Genomic DNA, 13,958 nt, shown 5'->3' with positions numbered 1-13,958 from the left:
CTTTTCCAAATATCTCTTTTTCATGTATTTAAATGCGTTTTTTCACGATAGCCAGGGGCGTAATGGAGCCGCAAGATAATTTAGACTGCTGAAATATATTTTGAGATATCATACGTTCAGAATCTGAAGCTTCATAAATAGAGTGTGACAACACAAGCAGCTTAAAATGTAGGTGAAGTTTAATACTTATACCATAGTTTTGGATCATGATTTATTTGCTTTTGGGAGAGTTATGTGCGATTTGAAATGACGAAAATATCTACATAAAAGTAAGCCATTTAATCATTTCATGATTCCATTTTCAGAGGCATTCTTTCAAAGTAACATAGTCTACATAAGTCTACATAAAAGTAAGCCATTTAATCATTTCATGATTCCATTTTCAGAGGCATCTTTCAAGACGAAATTATGTTTGAGAATGATTCTAAGCTTTGCCACACTTCTAAAGCTGGCCCCTTCTTAGATCAATATATACTGATATGCCACTAAATATATAAATATGTATATATATTTTGAATAGTGTTACAACTGAAAAGGAAGTTATTCTTTCTTTTTTGTCTTTTTGGATTGAAATACATTGTTACAATGTTTGAATTATCTTAATGATTTTTTACTGAGCTCTTTCATGCATTCTTTTGAATGTTATGCTTTATTTAAAGTTCAAAGAAACATCTAAAAATGATAAATGCATTAAGCACTCAAAATTTTTATTTTGGTTCCATCACTGTAATATTTTAAAATAAAATTATATTACTACTTTAATTTTTCGAAACCAACTTATTAAAATATTTTTTAATATAGTGTGAAATTTTGAACGCAGCTTTGCTAAGCACATAAGTAAAATTGCATTTTTTTAAATTTAAAATGTCCGGGAAAAAATCCGGACACATTAGAAATGAGTTTGTAATAGAAATTAAGATGAGTTATGTTTTTTCCTCCTAAATGATTACTTTTTCCTCTTGTAATCCATAAGTCTTCTGATTAAATGTCATATTAAGCTCATATGATTAAGGAAGTATAGTTTAATTAACTTTCATTTTAATCATTATCATCAAGCAAGCAAGTAAGCAGCTACGGAGTCAAAATATATTTACTACGTATTACAATAGGTAGTTTGAATGTTGTAAAAGAATACTCTAACCTTGTTTCACTCTGATAAAAAAAAATTGTTCAAAGTAAAAAAAAAAAAAAAAATTATAATAAATCTATATTTCTTTACATCCTTTCTAATAAATTAGTTTAACATCCTTTATATTATTTTGAGAAAGCGAAATACGATGTGTTTAAACTACAAAACAATGAATACAAGTCAAATCCTCAAACAAAACCACCAAGCATCTTCTCTAAAACTAAATTAAAGTATCAAAGGCCTCCAAACATTTCTTTCTCCGAATTCTACAAACATTTTAAAAATAAATAGAAATCGAGAGAATTCAAGTTTTGTTTCATTTTCTTGCTAGTGCAATTTTTTTTCATATCTTTAGTGCTAGAGGCAACATATTTTTTTTTCTACTGGAGAATGAAGCTTATAGAATTTTTCTTGCAAAAAAAAGTGCTCTTTCACACCGGAGAGTAACAAAGAATTTTTTAGGATTCAACTTTTACTTGCTTCTTATTTTAGACTTTTTCATTCCTTTGTCAAAGTGCTGAGATTTTCTTTGTTGATACGTGCTTTAAAAAGTTGAAGTTCTTTCAACATTCTAACTTTCTGTTCACGTTTCCTCCAATGTTTTCTCACTGTGTAAAGAATTAACAGAACAATTTTATTTTTCAGCTGGATCTTTTATCAAAGGACTTAAAAATATAATGCAATATGTTTTTTGAATGAAATGAAACTACACTTCACTGAATTTAATGAGATAAAAATGTATAACTGAAGAGTGACTTTAAAGCAGTGAAGTAGAGTGACTATTAAAGAGAAAACGTGGTACAATGAGCATGTTCTAGCAATTTTTATAGCTTTTACATAAATTGTTAATTACGATGATATGTAAGAACATGGGCTAGCGGTATGTGCTTATTTTTAAAAGTTAATTAAGACATTCATTTTAAAAATAAGACTCCTATTGACGTTTGAGCATGGTTATCTTAAAAAAAAGTGGTACAAAATATACGCGTGGGATGAAAACAATCTAGACAGGGATTTAAGATTCTTTAAAAATATGCTTTACATCAGCTTTGTTCTATTATAAAAAATATCGCAATTTACAGCCCAATTAATCTTGTGTTAGTCATGAAAATGTTTGAATAACAAAAAAGAAGCAACTTGAAAAAAAGGAAATTTTATAATTAATTTCGCTATAGTTAGTTATTATATTCTTATTAAAATGTACGCACTCTTTTTTTACCCATAAAATAGCTGTGTCACAACAATATACAGATAATAAATTTGGCGCGCAATACTTTAATATAAAATTAAAGAGTGTGTATGTAGTATTTACATTTCTTAAAGTATTAAATTAGTTTGTGATATTCTCAATTAATCCTCTATCATTTACGTTGGATATTAAGCAACATAAACAGGAATATTGAACATTGTAAAATATTATGTGCATATATTTATTAACTTTTGTACACGAAAGTAAAATTGTATCATAAAGGCATATTGCTGCCACAGGTAGATAAGTAAGCATGCTACTGATTATTCTATTGACTTGATTTTAATACAATGCACTCGTGTAGCCGCAGGTGGCGGTAAAACTTTTAAAAAGTAACTAAAAATAATAATTTGAACTCTGATATTTTTAATTCAAATTATATGTTTCGAAATCACGAGTTCCCACAAGACCGTACTATGTTTCTGGAAACGGCTCATAAACCCCCAAGCATGCCCCTTCTCCTGGGCAGTTATGTGTGTATAGTTGTGTCTGTTGGCATTCGTGAGTGTGTAGGCTTGTGTGTGTACTTAGACATGTGTGTATGCACTTAGACATGTGTGGATGAGTCTAAAGGCGCCACATGTGTGTGTAGGCATGTGTATGAGCATGCGTGGGTGTAGGACATGGACGCCCCGCACAGGAGAAGCGGATTCTTGCTCAGCACCAGACAAGTCGCACCTGTGGACCCCTGGTCCAAGCTGAAGAAGGAAAAAAACACCAAAGACGGTCAAATAAAAACAATTACACTGTTGAAAATTCAGGAAGATTTTCTGGTAATTGTTACTGTAAAATGGTGGACTTACAGCATCGCTGATCTTTACGGTAATTTATACCGGAGAAATAAGCGATCCCAGCTCAAATTGGTTGCTGTGGCCTACCGAGGAAACAGTAACATTTTACTGTAATATTTGATTTTTACGGTAATAGTTCCTGGCAACATGGATGACAGTAACAATTACCGTACATTTTCCGGAAAATTTTTAACAGTGTAGCAATCGGGATTGATCAATAGCCACTAAAAGAATATAAGGATAAAACTAGAACTTTCTTGGTAAGAAAAACATAAATGTATACTGCTATAATATATATACTCACGTCATTTTGGAAGGGGTTAAAACGCAATTAACTACGAGGGCTGTTCAATGAGTAATAAAACTAAATTTATAAAAAATGCAGAACATCTTTAATCTTCATAACTTACGTTGGTTTTTTAAGAATAACTTCTGCGGGACTAAATACATTTATTCCAACGTTCTGTCCACTTCTTAAACTCGTAAACGTTACGTTTTTGAGAGCTATTTCAAGCCGACTCCGCATAGCTTAGACATGCTTTGTTGCTTTCAAAATGTTTGCCTCCTAATTTTTTTTTTTTTTTTAATTTGAGGGAACACACAGAGCTCACTGATGTAAAATAATTCTGAGATTCCACTAGATAATAATATCAGCAGTGTTAATCATTGTCTTTGTGATGGACGTTGAAGATTGTTCCTCACGTTCAATATCTTCCATATTTTGCCTTCCTTCTAATTAAGGCATGCACATATATGTATTCCTCTCTTATTACGGGGCACTTAAGGGTTAATTGAATCGTTTTATTTCCAATAATTGTATCCATTAATTCAAACTGTCATTCTCAGTCCGCATTCTACCATTATGAGAGAAGTTTGTGCATTTGAGATATTCATTTGAGTGAAATGAATATTAAAATATGACATTAGCTTGCTTCTGATGAACTTACGTTGAAAAAACATGCAGAAGCTCCATCAAACACTTAAAAATAGGTACCATTGCACAATTTAAATTATGTTTTCCAACACTTAAACAAAGAAGAAAAATTTGGCCGTATTGAGAACGTTTGGCAAATTACTTCATGACTTACTTAAGCCTTCTCCAGACATTGGAGCCGATGTTCCCAATAAGGTCAAATTTTCCTTCTTTGTTTAAGTGCCGGAAAAAATAATTTAAATTGTGCAATAGTACCTATTTTTAAGTGTTTGATGGAGCCCGCTGCATGTTTTTTCTACGTAAGTTTATCAGGAGCAAACTAATATCATATTTTAATATTCATTTCACTCAGCTGACTATCTCAAATGCACAAACTTCTCTCATAATGGTAGAATGCGGACTGCGAATGACAGTTTGAATTAATGGATACAATTATTGGAAATAAAACGATTCCATTAACCTTTAACTGCCCCGTAATAAGAGAGGAATACATATACGTGCAATCCTTAATTAGAAAATCGACACTTCTCATTCAGTTTAATTCACTGCCATTATTTTACTGAAATGTAATATTGCACACGGAATCGCCCAATAAAATAATTGCCTGTATTCGTTGCAACGCGCATAATATTCATTTTCACTCCCAGAGATATATTTATTTAAGCATTATAAAAGTCTAAGTAAATTTCTTACGGATATAAATAAAGAAACTTAAAAAGCATTTTCTTTTTTTTTTTTTTTTTTGAAAAAAAATATTAATGTAAGATTTAACATTTATTATATTATTTAAAACGCCTAAAATTATCAAACCAAATTTGTTAATGGAACTTAATTTAAAGCATTTACGACATACGTGACAAGTATTATCCACATGTATTTTAAGTTTCAAATCAATGTTCTGTTGTCGATAACTTTACTAAATTCTAATAACTTTAGTCATGTAGCTAACTTATTTAGAAACGCAACGTGACTTTTGGACTGCAATTGCTAAATACACATTTTAAGTAGAAAAATGTAGAGCAAAGCGGAATGGTGAAGATGACGAAGTTTTTTTCAAAATGAACCAATCGGAAATATGTTTTGAAAATTACAGTGCAGAATGAAAGAATATTGTATTTTATAGTAAAACTTTCACTGAAATAGTATTTTTTATTTTTATTTTTAGTATTTCATATTGCAATATGGTTAGCATTTTTACTTTCTTCTATATCTAATATATAGAAAAAAGTATTGGATTCGTGCAAATTTTCAAATTTCGAATTTTGACGGATTCGAACGTTTTGAGTTGTGCTGAGTTCATTTCGACTATTTTTGGAAAATGTCCGTGTGTGTGTGTGTGTGTGTGTGTGTCACGTCTGTGTGTGACCAGTTTTTTGTGGCCGTTCTACAGCAAAGACTACCACATGAAATCGAACGAAATTTGGTACACATATGTGCCCCTATGTGAATTTGTGCCCATTGGTTTTTGACGCGAATTCCTCCAAGAGTGGTGGAGCAATCGGACTTTTTTGAGTTACGCTTGCTTGCTATTCCTCAGGAAGTAACTGGCGGAACCAAACAAAATTTGGTCCTTATGTTGCCATTAACAGGAACAGGTGCTGATTCAATTTTGGTGTCAATAACGTAAACGGGGGTTGAGCTATAGAACGTTTTTTGTCGTCAATTGTGACTGCTGTATCTCAAGAAATAATGAAAGGAATCAAAGAAAAATTTATCGATAAGTAGCCCCTAGAGGGTATAAGTGCTGACTCTATTTTGGTGTCAATAGCTGAAAAGGGGGTGGCGCAATCGAACGTTCTTTTTTTTATTGTGAGTTCCGTATCGCAAGAAGTAATGCTACCTTCTGGATGAAATTTGGAATGAATGTCAATCCATATGTAAACAGGCGTTGGTTCAATTTTGGCAACAGTTGATCCATGGGGGGGGGGGGGCTTTTCTTGTGTGAATAAAAATAGCTTTATAAATGCAACAATAAGAAAGATAAATTGTAATAGACTGTCGTCTGCGTATTTCGCGTGATTTTAACTGTTGGAAAATAACCAGAAAATCGCGATGATTTAAAATTTTTAACTGTTGCCATCTAGTGTTTGTTAACAAATAAAATATTTGTAATTAATTCAAGCAAAGCTTTTAAAATAACTTTCAATTATCGCTCTTTGATTTGCTTTTGTAATAATTCAGACATTGGGATGGTCGTCAAGTATTTGCATGTGTAATTTTGTTTTCGTTGGGAATATTGCTTCCTCGTCAAGCATGGGGAGGGATCAGAAAAAAAAGAAAAATATAGAAGAAAGTTTCGTGAAGGCCACAACATACTAGTTTCTAATTGTTTGTATTATCAAATGATTTAATCTTCGTCGGTATTTTTTTCCTAACTGGAATAGGCTACATATGATACACCATAGTTAAAAAAATACAAGATAGGTGGAGCTAAAATCAGAGTAAATATTTCACCATTTCAAGTTTGCCCCATTTTCTCTTACTATTAAGGTTTTTAGCGCAGTATTAGTTTCAACGAAATTTCGTTTTGCGAAAATTTTGTCATATTTATAGTTAAGTAAAATCTAAGAACACTAATAAATGTTTTCCTTTTTCTTTTTCTTGAAAAAAATCACCAAATAAAGAGAAAAGCACCAACTTAAATTTTCGAATGTGCTTATAATAACAAGAAGATTCAGTTTTGACGACAACTCTTCAAGAGGTGTGGACATGTGATTGCTTCTAAACAAATAAGCAATCAAAAGACAAAATTGAGGAGCTGACATAAAGAAGACAATAATTCACACCTATCTAGTTTTTTGCTTTTTTCACGCAAAAAATAGTAAACGCAAAAGCCAATGGTATTTGATAAACAGTAGGTCAATCGGCAAAATGATTTAGTTTCTATGAACGGCGGAAGATGACTTACATGTAGACCTAGATTCTTGCTTTGACCTTTTCTAAATCACATGAAAAATTATTTTTTGTGATACTATCTTCCCCATGCCAGCCCCTCAATGGGGTCGTTCCCAAAATTTAAAAAGTATTTTTTTTTCTGAAAGAACATGCTTAAAAACATAGGATCTGACCATTTTTTAAATAATTTGTTTAAGTTTAATATTAAAAAAAAAAAAAACTTAAATCGGTGCGCTTTCATTGTTTACATTTCTTGCCGATGACATCACAAACAATGAAATGCCATTCTGTGTTGCCTTTCACAGAGCAAAATATTTAATTCGCATCTTTACTCACGTCTATTGGCAACGATATGGTTGATAGCAAGCGTAGAGCGCACTTTTAATTCGCTTCTTGATTATCATAACGTGGAAACGCGGTACAAAGATGCGCCAAAGAGCATCATTTGTGACGTCATCAAGATCACGCCTTGCTTGAAAAATCGAACATTTTAAAAAATAATTAAAAAATAAATATTGGGAAAATGAAAGATTTTTCTGTGTCCATGTTTTTTTTTTGTTTTTTTTTTTTTTTTTTGCTTATTCTATCAAATTAGTGACTAATATTACTACTTTTGACTGAAGGAAACAACCCCATTATACGAGCGGATAAAAATTACTGATTTTATTGCTTTTATTTTCTTTCCCCACTGTGTTATGTTTTCAAAAAATTTCAAACTAAACTGCATAGAAAAAGCATTTTCCTAATGGATGTTTGCAATTATACAAACACGTTAACTAACCACTATGTTGCTTAAAAACGATGTTATCGTCGTTTAGTCACAGCTTCAATGTAATATTTCTACATACCTTCAACAATTAGTTCAGCCTCCACTTTGTCTTGTCCAATGCTGTTACTGACTTCACAAATATAAGTTCCTGCATCTGCTTGAACAACTTTATGAAAAACAAGCACACCACCTTCCTGCCTTACTGTTGATCCAAGTTCCGGAAGAGTTCTGAGTTCGCCAGCAACTTTATGCCAACGATAAGAAGGAACTGGGTGCCCTTGTGCTATGCAGGACAGGGTTGCCTTTTGACCGATAGGAACTGATACCCTGCTGGATCTACGCATGATCCTCGGCGCTTGGTTGTGATGAGGTTCTAAAAATAGAGAAGAAATCAAATTAAAAATGAAAATATTTTAAAACATGAAGCCGGTTAATTCGAGGATTTAGCTGTATGTCGCTTGTTTCGACATTTTTCTTAAATAAACTAGATTACAGTATGCCTTAGCGTGTTATTCAGAAACGTTCAACATGTAATAAATGCATGCATGAAACTTGCATAATTGCAAATTATTTTAAATTTTTAAAGTCTGAGTAGGTTCCTTTATCATCATTAAAACTGTAATAAGAGATTGAGAGCGAAAGTAAGAAGTTGATTCGAAAATAATAAGCATTACTTATGCAATAAAAAAAAAGGTTTTAAAAGTAGCGATAAAGTCAAAATGTTCGTCGAATTCATATTTTCTTGCATATTTGAACCCTCTATATCCAGGATAAAAAATCATTCTCGCTTAAGACTACAATACATTATTAAGTTTATGCAAGAACCTGCAAGGAATTGTTTTATTCTTGCATTTTTCTTGTACCCATGCCATATTTCGCATTTAGTAAATAAATTACTTTATAGGTAATTTCCATGTAAAAGTATAATAGAACAGTAATTTGAGGGGAACACGCACGCGTCTCTTTTTAAATAAAATAACGTATCATGTTAATATAGGTATTTAGGTGCTAAAAGTAAGCCGACAATTATGATTTGAGTTACCAAAAAAAGTTGTAAATACCAAAAATATATTCACGAGATCCGTTAAGGTAAAAGAAGACTTTATGAAGGTGGGAAGCCTCAAAATGTATCGTTTTATTTTCAAAATAACACAAACATAGCTTAAGTTTTCTGAATTCAGGAAAACGTTTATATTTTTATATAGCTTAGCATGCAAGTTTAATTACAAACAACCGCACCATATAATAATGTAAAGCCATTACCAGTAACTATAATTTTGGAGTAAGTCATGCTGACTTTCTTCTCTCTTGTAACAGTATTTTCTGTGTGACATCGAAAACTAAAAGAACTATCATGTTCTGTCGTATCACGGATGTATAAATCACCATTTTGCAAAATACCATATTTTCCTGAAAAGAAACGTACAAATATTAAAACATGAATATGGTTATATGTACGAGTATTTCACACAGCAAATATTATTTTAAATAAAAGTAAGAAATTGAAATCAGTTATTGTCATTAATGTGAGTTGGAGTTACTGTCCTATCATTACACGTAATTATAAACGTAAGAAGTTATGATTATGCAGTAATGCGATATCATATTTTCTTTATTAATAATAAAGCTCAAAGTCTCTGTCTGGATGTCTGAATGTCTATAGGATGTCTGTAGGATGTCTGTGACGCACATAGTGCCTAGACCGTTCAGCCGAATTTCATGAAATTTGGCACAAAGTTAGTTGGTAACATGGGGTGTGCACCTCGAAGCGATTTTTTTGAAAATTCGATTTTGTTATTTTTCTATTACAATTTTAAGAACACTTTCCGGAGCAAAATTATCATAAGATGGACAAGTAAATTATGAAATTATCATGACGTGGAATGGGAGAGTGAACGAACATAGCCAATTGGCGAGAAATTCGTCATCCATTATTTGTAAATATACAGGCGAACCGAATGACCTTTTAATTTTCAACTACGGGCAAAGCCGTGAGGGTACAACTAGTAATCTATAAAGAGAGTAAGGGTCTAATTGAAGATCTTGGGGCAGAAATGTGACAAGCCACAAGGATCAAAATTTTTGTTTCAGATAACTAAAACTGAAATAAACATGACAATGGATTATGTCATTTGGAGAAGACCATATCTTCTTTTGGTATTGAAGAGTGTAGAATGAATAATACCCATTAAACATATTTGCAGAAGTTTTCAAAAGTTGGAAAATGACCTACTGAAAAATTCACATCAAATGACATATCACATTCTTACCCCGAGATATGCAATAATTCAAATAGTGATTTTAATACTCATCATATATTATCATGATTTAGCATTTAAGAACGAAAATTAAACAAAACATCAGTTTTTTAAAAATATTACTTAGGTGTGAGACATTGTTGGAGCATATATTTCTTTAGTAAAACTAGGTAACAATATTGCTTAGCATCTTTTAAAACAAGTAATTTTAAGTTTTTACCACTTAGAAAGCCAGGTGTTATTAGGAAACCATCAATTCTCTCCCACGATGTTACTCTGACGTAATCACTAACAAAACTGGGGACAGGACACCGGAGAAGAGCCATGTTGCCACGCAGAACAAACTCATCAGATAATCGAATTTCATATTTTTGGTTCACAACTGAAATATGAAATAAATACAATAAATAAAATATGTATGTACTTTACATGTCATTAAAGTTTGCTTAACTGCACCACGTTGTGAGGAATAAACTCCTTCATATTTTACAGTTCATGTTCTCGACATTTATAGATATATATTTTTAAAAAATGCGGGCAAATTGTCAAAGATAGGTCACTATAATTTTTTTAAGAAAGCTTTCCATTGGACCACTTATACCAGGACATGCTGAAAGTTTTTTTCACCCCTTTATTGCACCAGCGCTTGAATAAAACACAGACACTTTCATGATACGTTTTTTTTAATCGGATGATACACTTCCTTTGAACTCTGTTCACGGAAAAGGTACACCAGAAGTAAACAACTTAGTTTCCAGAAGGTCCGCTTATGTGGAATTTCGCTGGAATACACAAAGATTATGTCCAATAGTATTTGTCATCGCCGTCTTCTTACCACCAATTTCTTCTTGTCCAAGCCAAACAATGGTTCAGACCAAGTGGCTCATGTCTTTGCATACATCTAGTCTACCTTTCCCGTGAACGCAGTTTAGAGTCAAACAGGTGTTATATTCAACTTTCAACAGAGGAACCTGCATGGTTCGGGTAATCGCGGAACGTTGGTTGATTTGAATAGTCCTCCACTTAAAACTCCCAAAAATCAACTCAGTTTTTAAAAAACTGACTTGGATTCTTCAAAATTACAACTTAAAATTAGCTAAAAACGAACGAAGTTCACGTGACACAAAAAGAGGAGGAGCATGCACAACGTCAAGATTCAGTCCCTGGGTTACAATAGAACCGGTTCCGAAGGAGTCGAAACGAAGGGGATAGGAGCGCAGCGTGGTTTGCCGTTGTTTATGGAAAACAAAGTTGCTCTTATTTTGATCTTCAGAAGAGGAAGAGGTATATATCTTAGCTGTGAATCACCCGCCCTCAACCCCCGAAATTCCGACAGCAAGAAAACTGATTTTGAATTGAACATCAATATTTTATTCACAAGCAAATTACTTCATATTGTTTACACAATTAATTAAATACAGAGCATTTATTGACCGATGTCATGGGCGTATGGTTTATTGAGACACCCCCCCCCCCCTTGAAAAATTCATTTTGAGCTGTACTTCATAAACTAATTCAAAATAAAATCACTTTAAAGTAAAATTTAAAAATTAATGAAGAAAACAAAAATAAAATATTTATTTCTATATTTATGGATACCACTCAGAATTTTACAAACTAGACCAGTGCCAGTGACTGCAGGGCCTGACTAACTAAAATTGAGGCCAAGGCCTACAATGCTTTGGAAGCCCCCCCCCCCTCTCTATTCTATCATTTAAATCAACGCAAAATAATGTTTAACATTTACTTAAAACATGATTCATGATTTTTTTTTTTTTCATTTTCACAAAAATACATGATTTTTTAATGCTGTGCATAGGTTTTTTGAAAATTCGAAGCCCCTTAAGAAGATTGAAACCAGGCCCAGGGCCTAGTAGACATGTGCCTTAATCAGGTCTGAGTGACTGTCACAGCTTTCAAAAGATGCTGACATTCATAAAACAGTATTTGTGTTCATTAATGAGGCAAAGCAAATAAACACTACTTGCCATTTTAGCCATGAAATATAGTGACACTCAAAAAATAAATTAAGATATCAAACAAGTTGCTAGTGTCAAGCTAGGCCGATACCTCTCCCTGCATGGAATATGGGGGAATAAACCTTCTTAATTTACTACTTTATACCATTAAGCAGATATCAACTTTATTGTTTTATATCTTTGTTTGCCAAATTTACGCGCTTTTTTTTCCCTAATGGGGTTGTTTCCATCAGTCAAAAGTACTACTTTTAATCACTTAAGTTTATGGAACGAAAAAGAAATAACACGGAGCCAGGAAAATCTTTTATTTTTAAAACGTTACATTTTTCATTAATTTTTCAAAACGTCCGATTTTTCAAACAAGGCGTGGTCTTTATGACATCAAAAGTGATGAACTTTGGCGCGCACTCCACTGGCGCGCTGAATGTTCACTAGGGTGGAACGAAAAAAACAGAGTTTTTATTTTCGAATTGTAATAGTGCAGAAAAGTTGCGATTGGTGAAGACTTACAAAACAAAACAAATTTTTTTAAAATTGGATAATATCTTCCGATCCCGCAACGAGCCTAAAAATTTGAAAAAATGGAAAATTTCATGTGTTCTTAGAGATTTTTTAAAAATTTTTCTCCAACGTTTCTTTTTAATACTCTAAGACAGAAAAGTTACGATTGGTGAAGCCTTCAGAAATTTAAAAAAACATATTGAAATCAAATAATACCTTCTGATCCAGGAACAAGCATGAAAAGTAAAAAAAGGGAGAATTTCATCTTTTCTTAGTGATTAAAAATAAGATTGTTCTTGTTGTTTTTTTCCCCGGTGTTACAGGGAAAAACCTTTTAAAAAACCCTATATTACACATAAACATTAATTTATTTCTTGACTTTTAAGGTATCTTCGAAACATGCAAAACTACCATTCTTTACAACAATGAAACATTTTCAAATAATAAAACGTTATAAAATATTTACCAAATTTACAATCCAGTATACAAGTCTTATTGTTTTCAGTGTTAGTTGTTAAAGCTAGTTTATAATCAGATTTTTTGGAAAATTCGGGCATAATTGATCTGGATTTCAATGTTGCTCTTAAGTAGCCATCTCTTGATTTAAATCCACACACTTTGAATGAAGCCTCCGTCACTAGCTTCACATATCTTTCGACAGCGTGCGTATGGCAGGGGAATCGTTTCATATCCCAATCGGGTATAGTGCCTGTTGCAATAAGATTTTCAATGTCTCTGTTAGGAACTTTTCGAAGAAAAGGTGGATAAGATAGCTTTGTCGTGTTCCAATTATTAATCTCTGTGTAACCTTCTGCTTCGAAATTTAGAGATGGAATAACAAAGTTTCTAATGCTTTTGCCTTTAGAAACAGATTCTCTGGCTTTTAAGACGTTTTTAAAGTTCTTATATGTGCCTCCTTTCATCAAACACCATTGCCATTAATAAGTTTTCGGGATGCGCAAAGAAAGAGTTTCTTTCAATGACAGGGTAAACAACTTGTTTTAGATTGTCAGGTAAGTATCGACAGGTTTGAGTTGTTCTGTAAACATGAATGGAACCGTCTGTGAAATTTTTGCGGTTTTTATTTCGCTAATGGGGCGTATTAGATGCATACACTGTACTAAGCGTCATAGACAAATATGAGTATCGCGGGATTAAAGGGCCATGTGAACAATTTACAGGCAGGCTCTAGTACTAAAATATCACATTTGTTTTATAAACAAACGTTCTTCTATTAGTATTTCATACCGAACTTATGAGGATCGTTAAACTAAAAGAAAAAAAAAAGTTGAAAAAGGGCTTAAAGTTTACATTTTTTCAAACATGTAGGTTCGTTGCGCGATCGGAAGATATTGTTTTATTTCAAAAAGATATTTTTTTCGCTTTGAAGTCTTCACTAAACGTAACTTCTCCGTTCTGTAGCCTGAAAAAGTACATTGATAGAAGAATAGGC

The 13,958-nt window shown here is 32.5% G+C and overlaps 1 protein-coding gene across 1 annotated transcript in view; it reads right to left on the bottom strand.

Moving 5' to 3' along the window:
• The window catches only part of LOC129223437 (cell adhesion molecule Dscam2-like), a 157,639-nt gene that overhangs the window by 107,453 nt on the left and 36,228 nt on the right, over positions 1 to 13,958 (bottom strand). Inside the window, exons 2-4 of the mRNA XM_054858050.1 lie at positions 10,246 to 10,407; positions 9,031 to 9,177; positions 7,847 to 8,140 (exon numbers count right to left, since the gene is read on the bottom strand). Coding sequence (XP_054714025.1) covers positions 7,847 to 8,140; positions 9,031 to 9,177; positions 10,246 to 10,351 — 547 coding nt within the window. The 5' untranslated portion in view covers positions 10,352 to 10,407. The remainder of the gene's footprint in view (positions 1 to 7,846; positions 8,141 to 9,030; positions 9,178 to 10,245; positions 10,408 to 13,958) is intronic.

The sequence above is a fragment of the Uloborus diversus genome, chromosome 5 (genome assembly GCF_026930045.1).
Source record: "Uloborus diversus isolate 005 chromosome 5, Udiv.v.3.1, whole genome shotgun sequence".
Classification (NCBI taxonomy): Eukaryota; Metazoa; Arthropoda; class Arachnida; order Araneae; family Uloboridae; genus Uloborus; species Uloborus diversus.
This window is presented reverse-complemented; position numbering and strand designations above follow the sequence as displayed.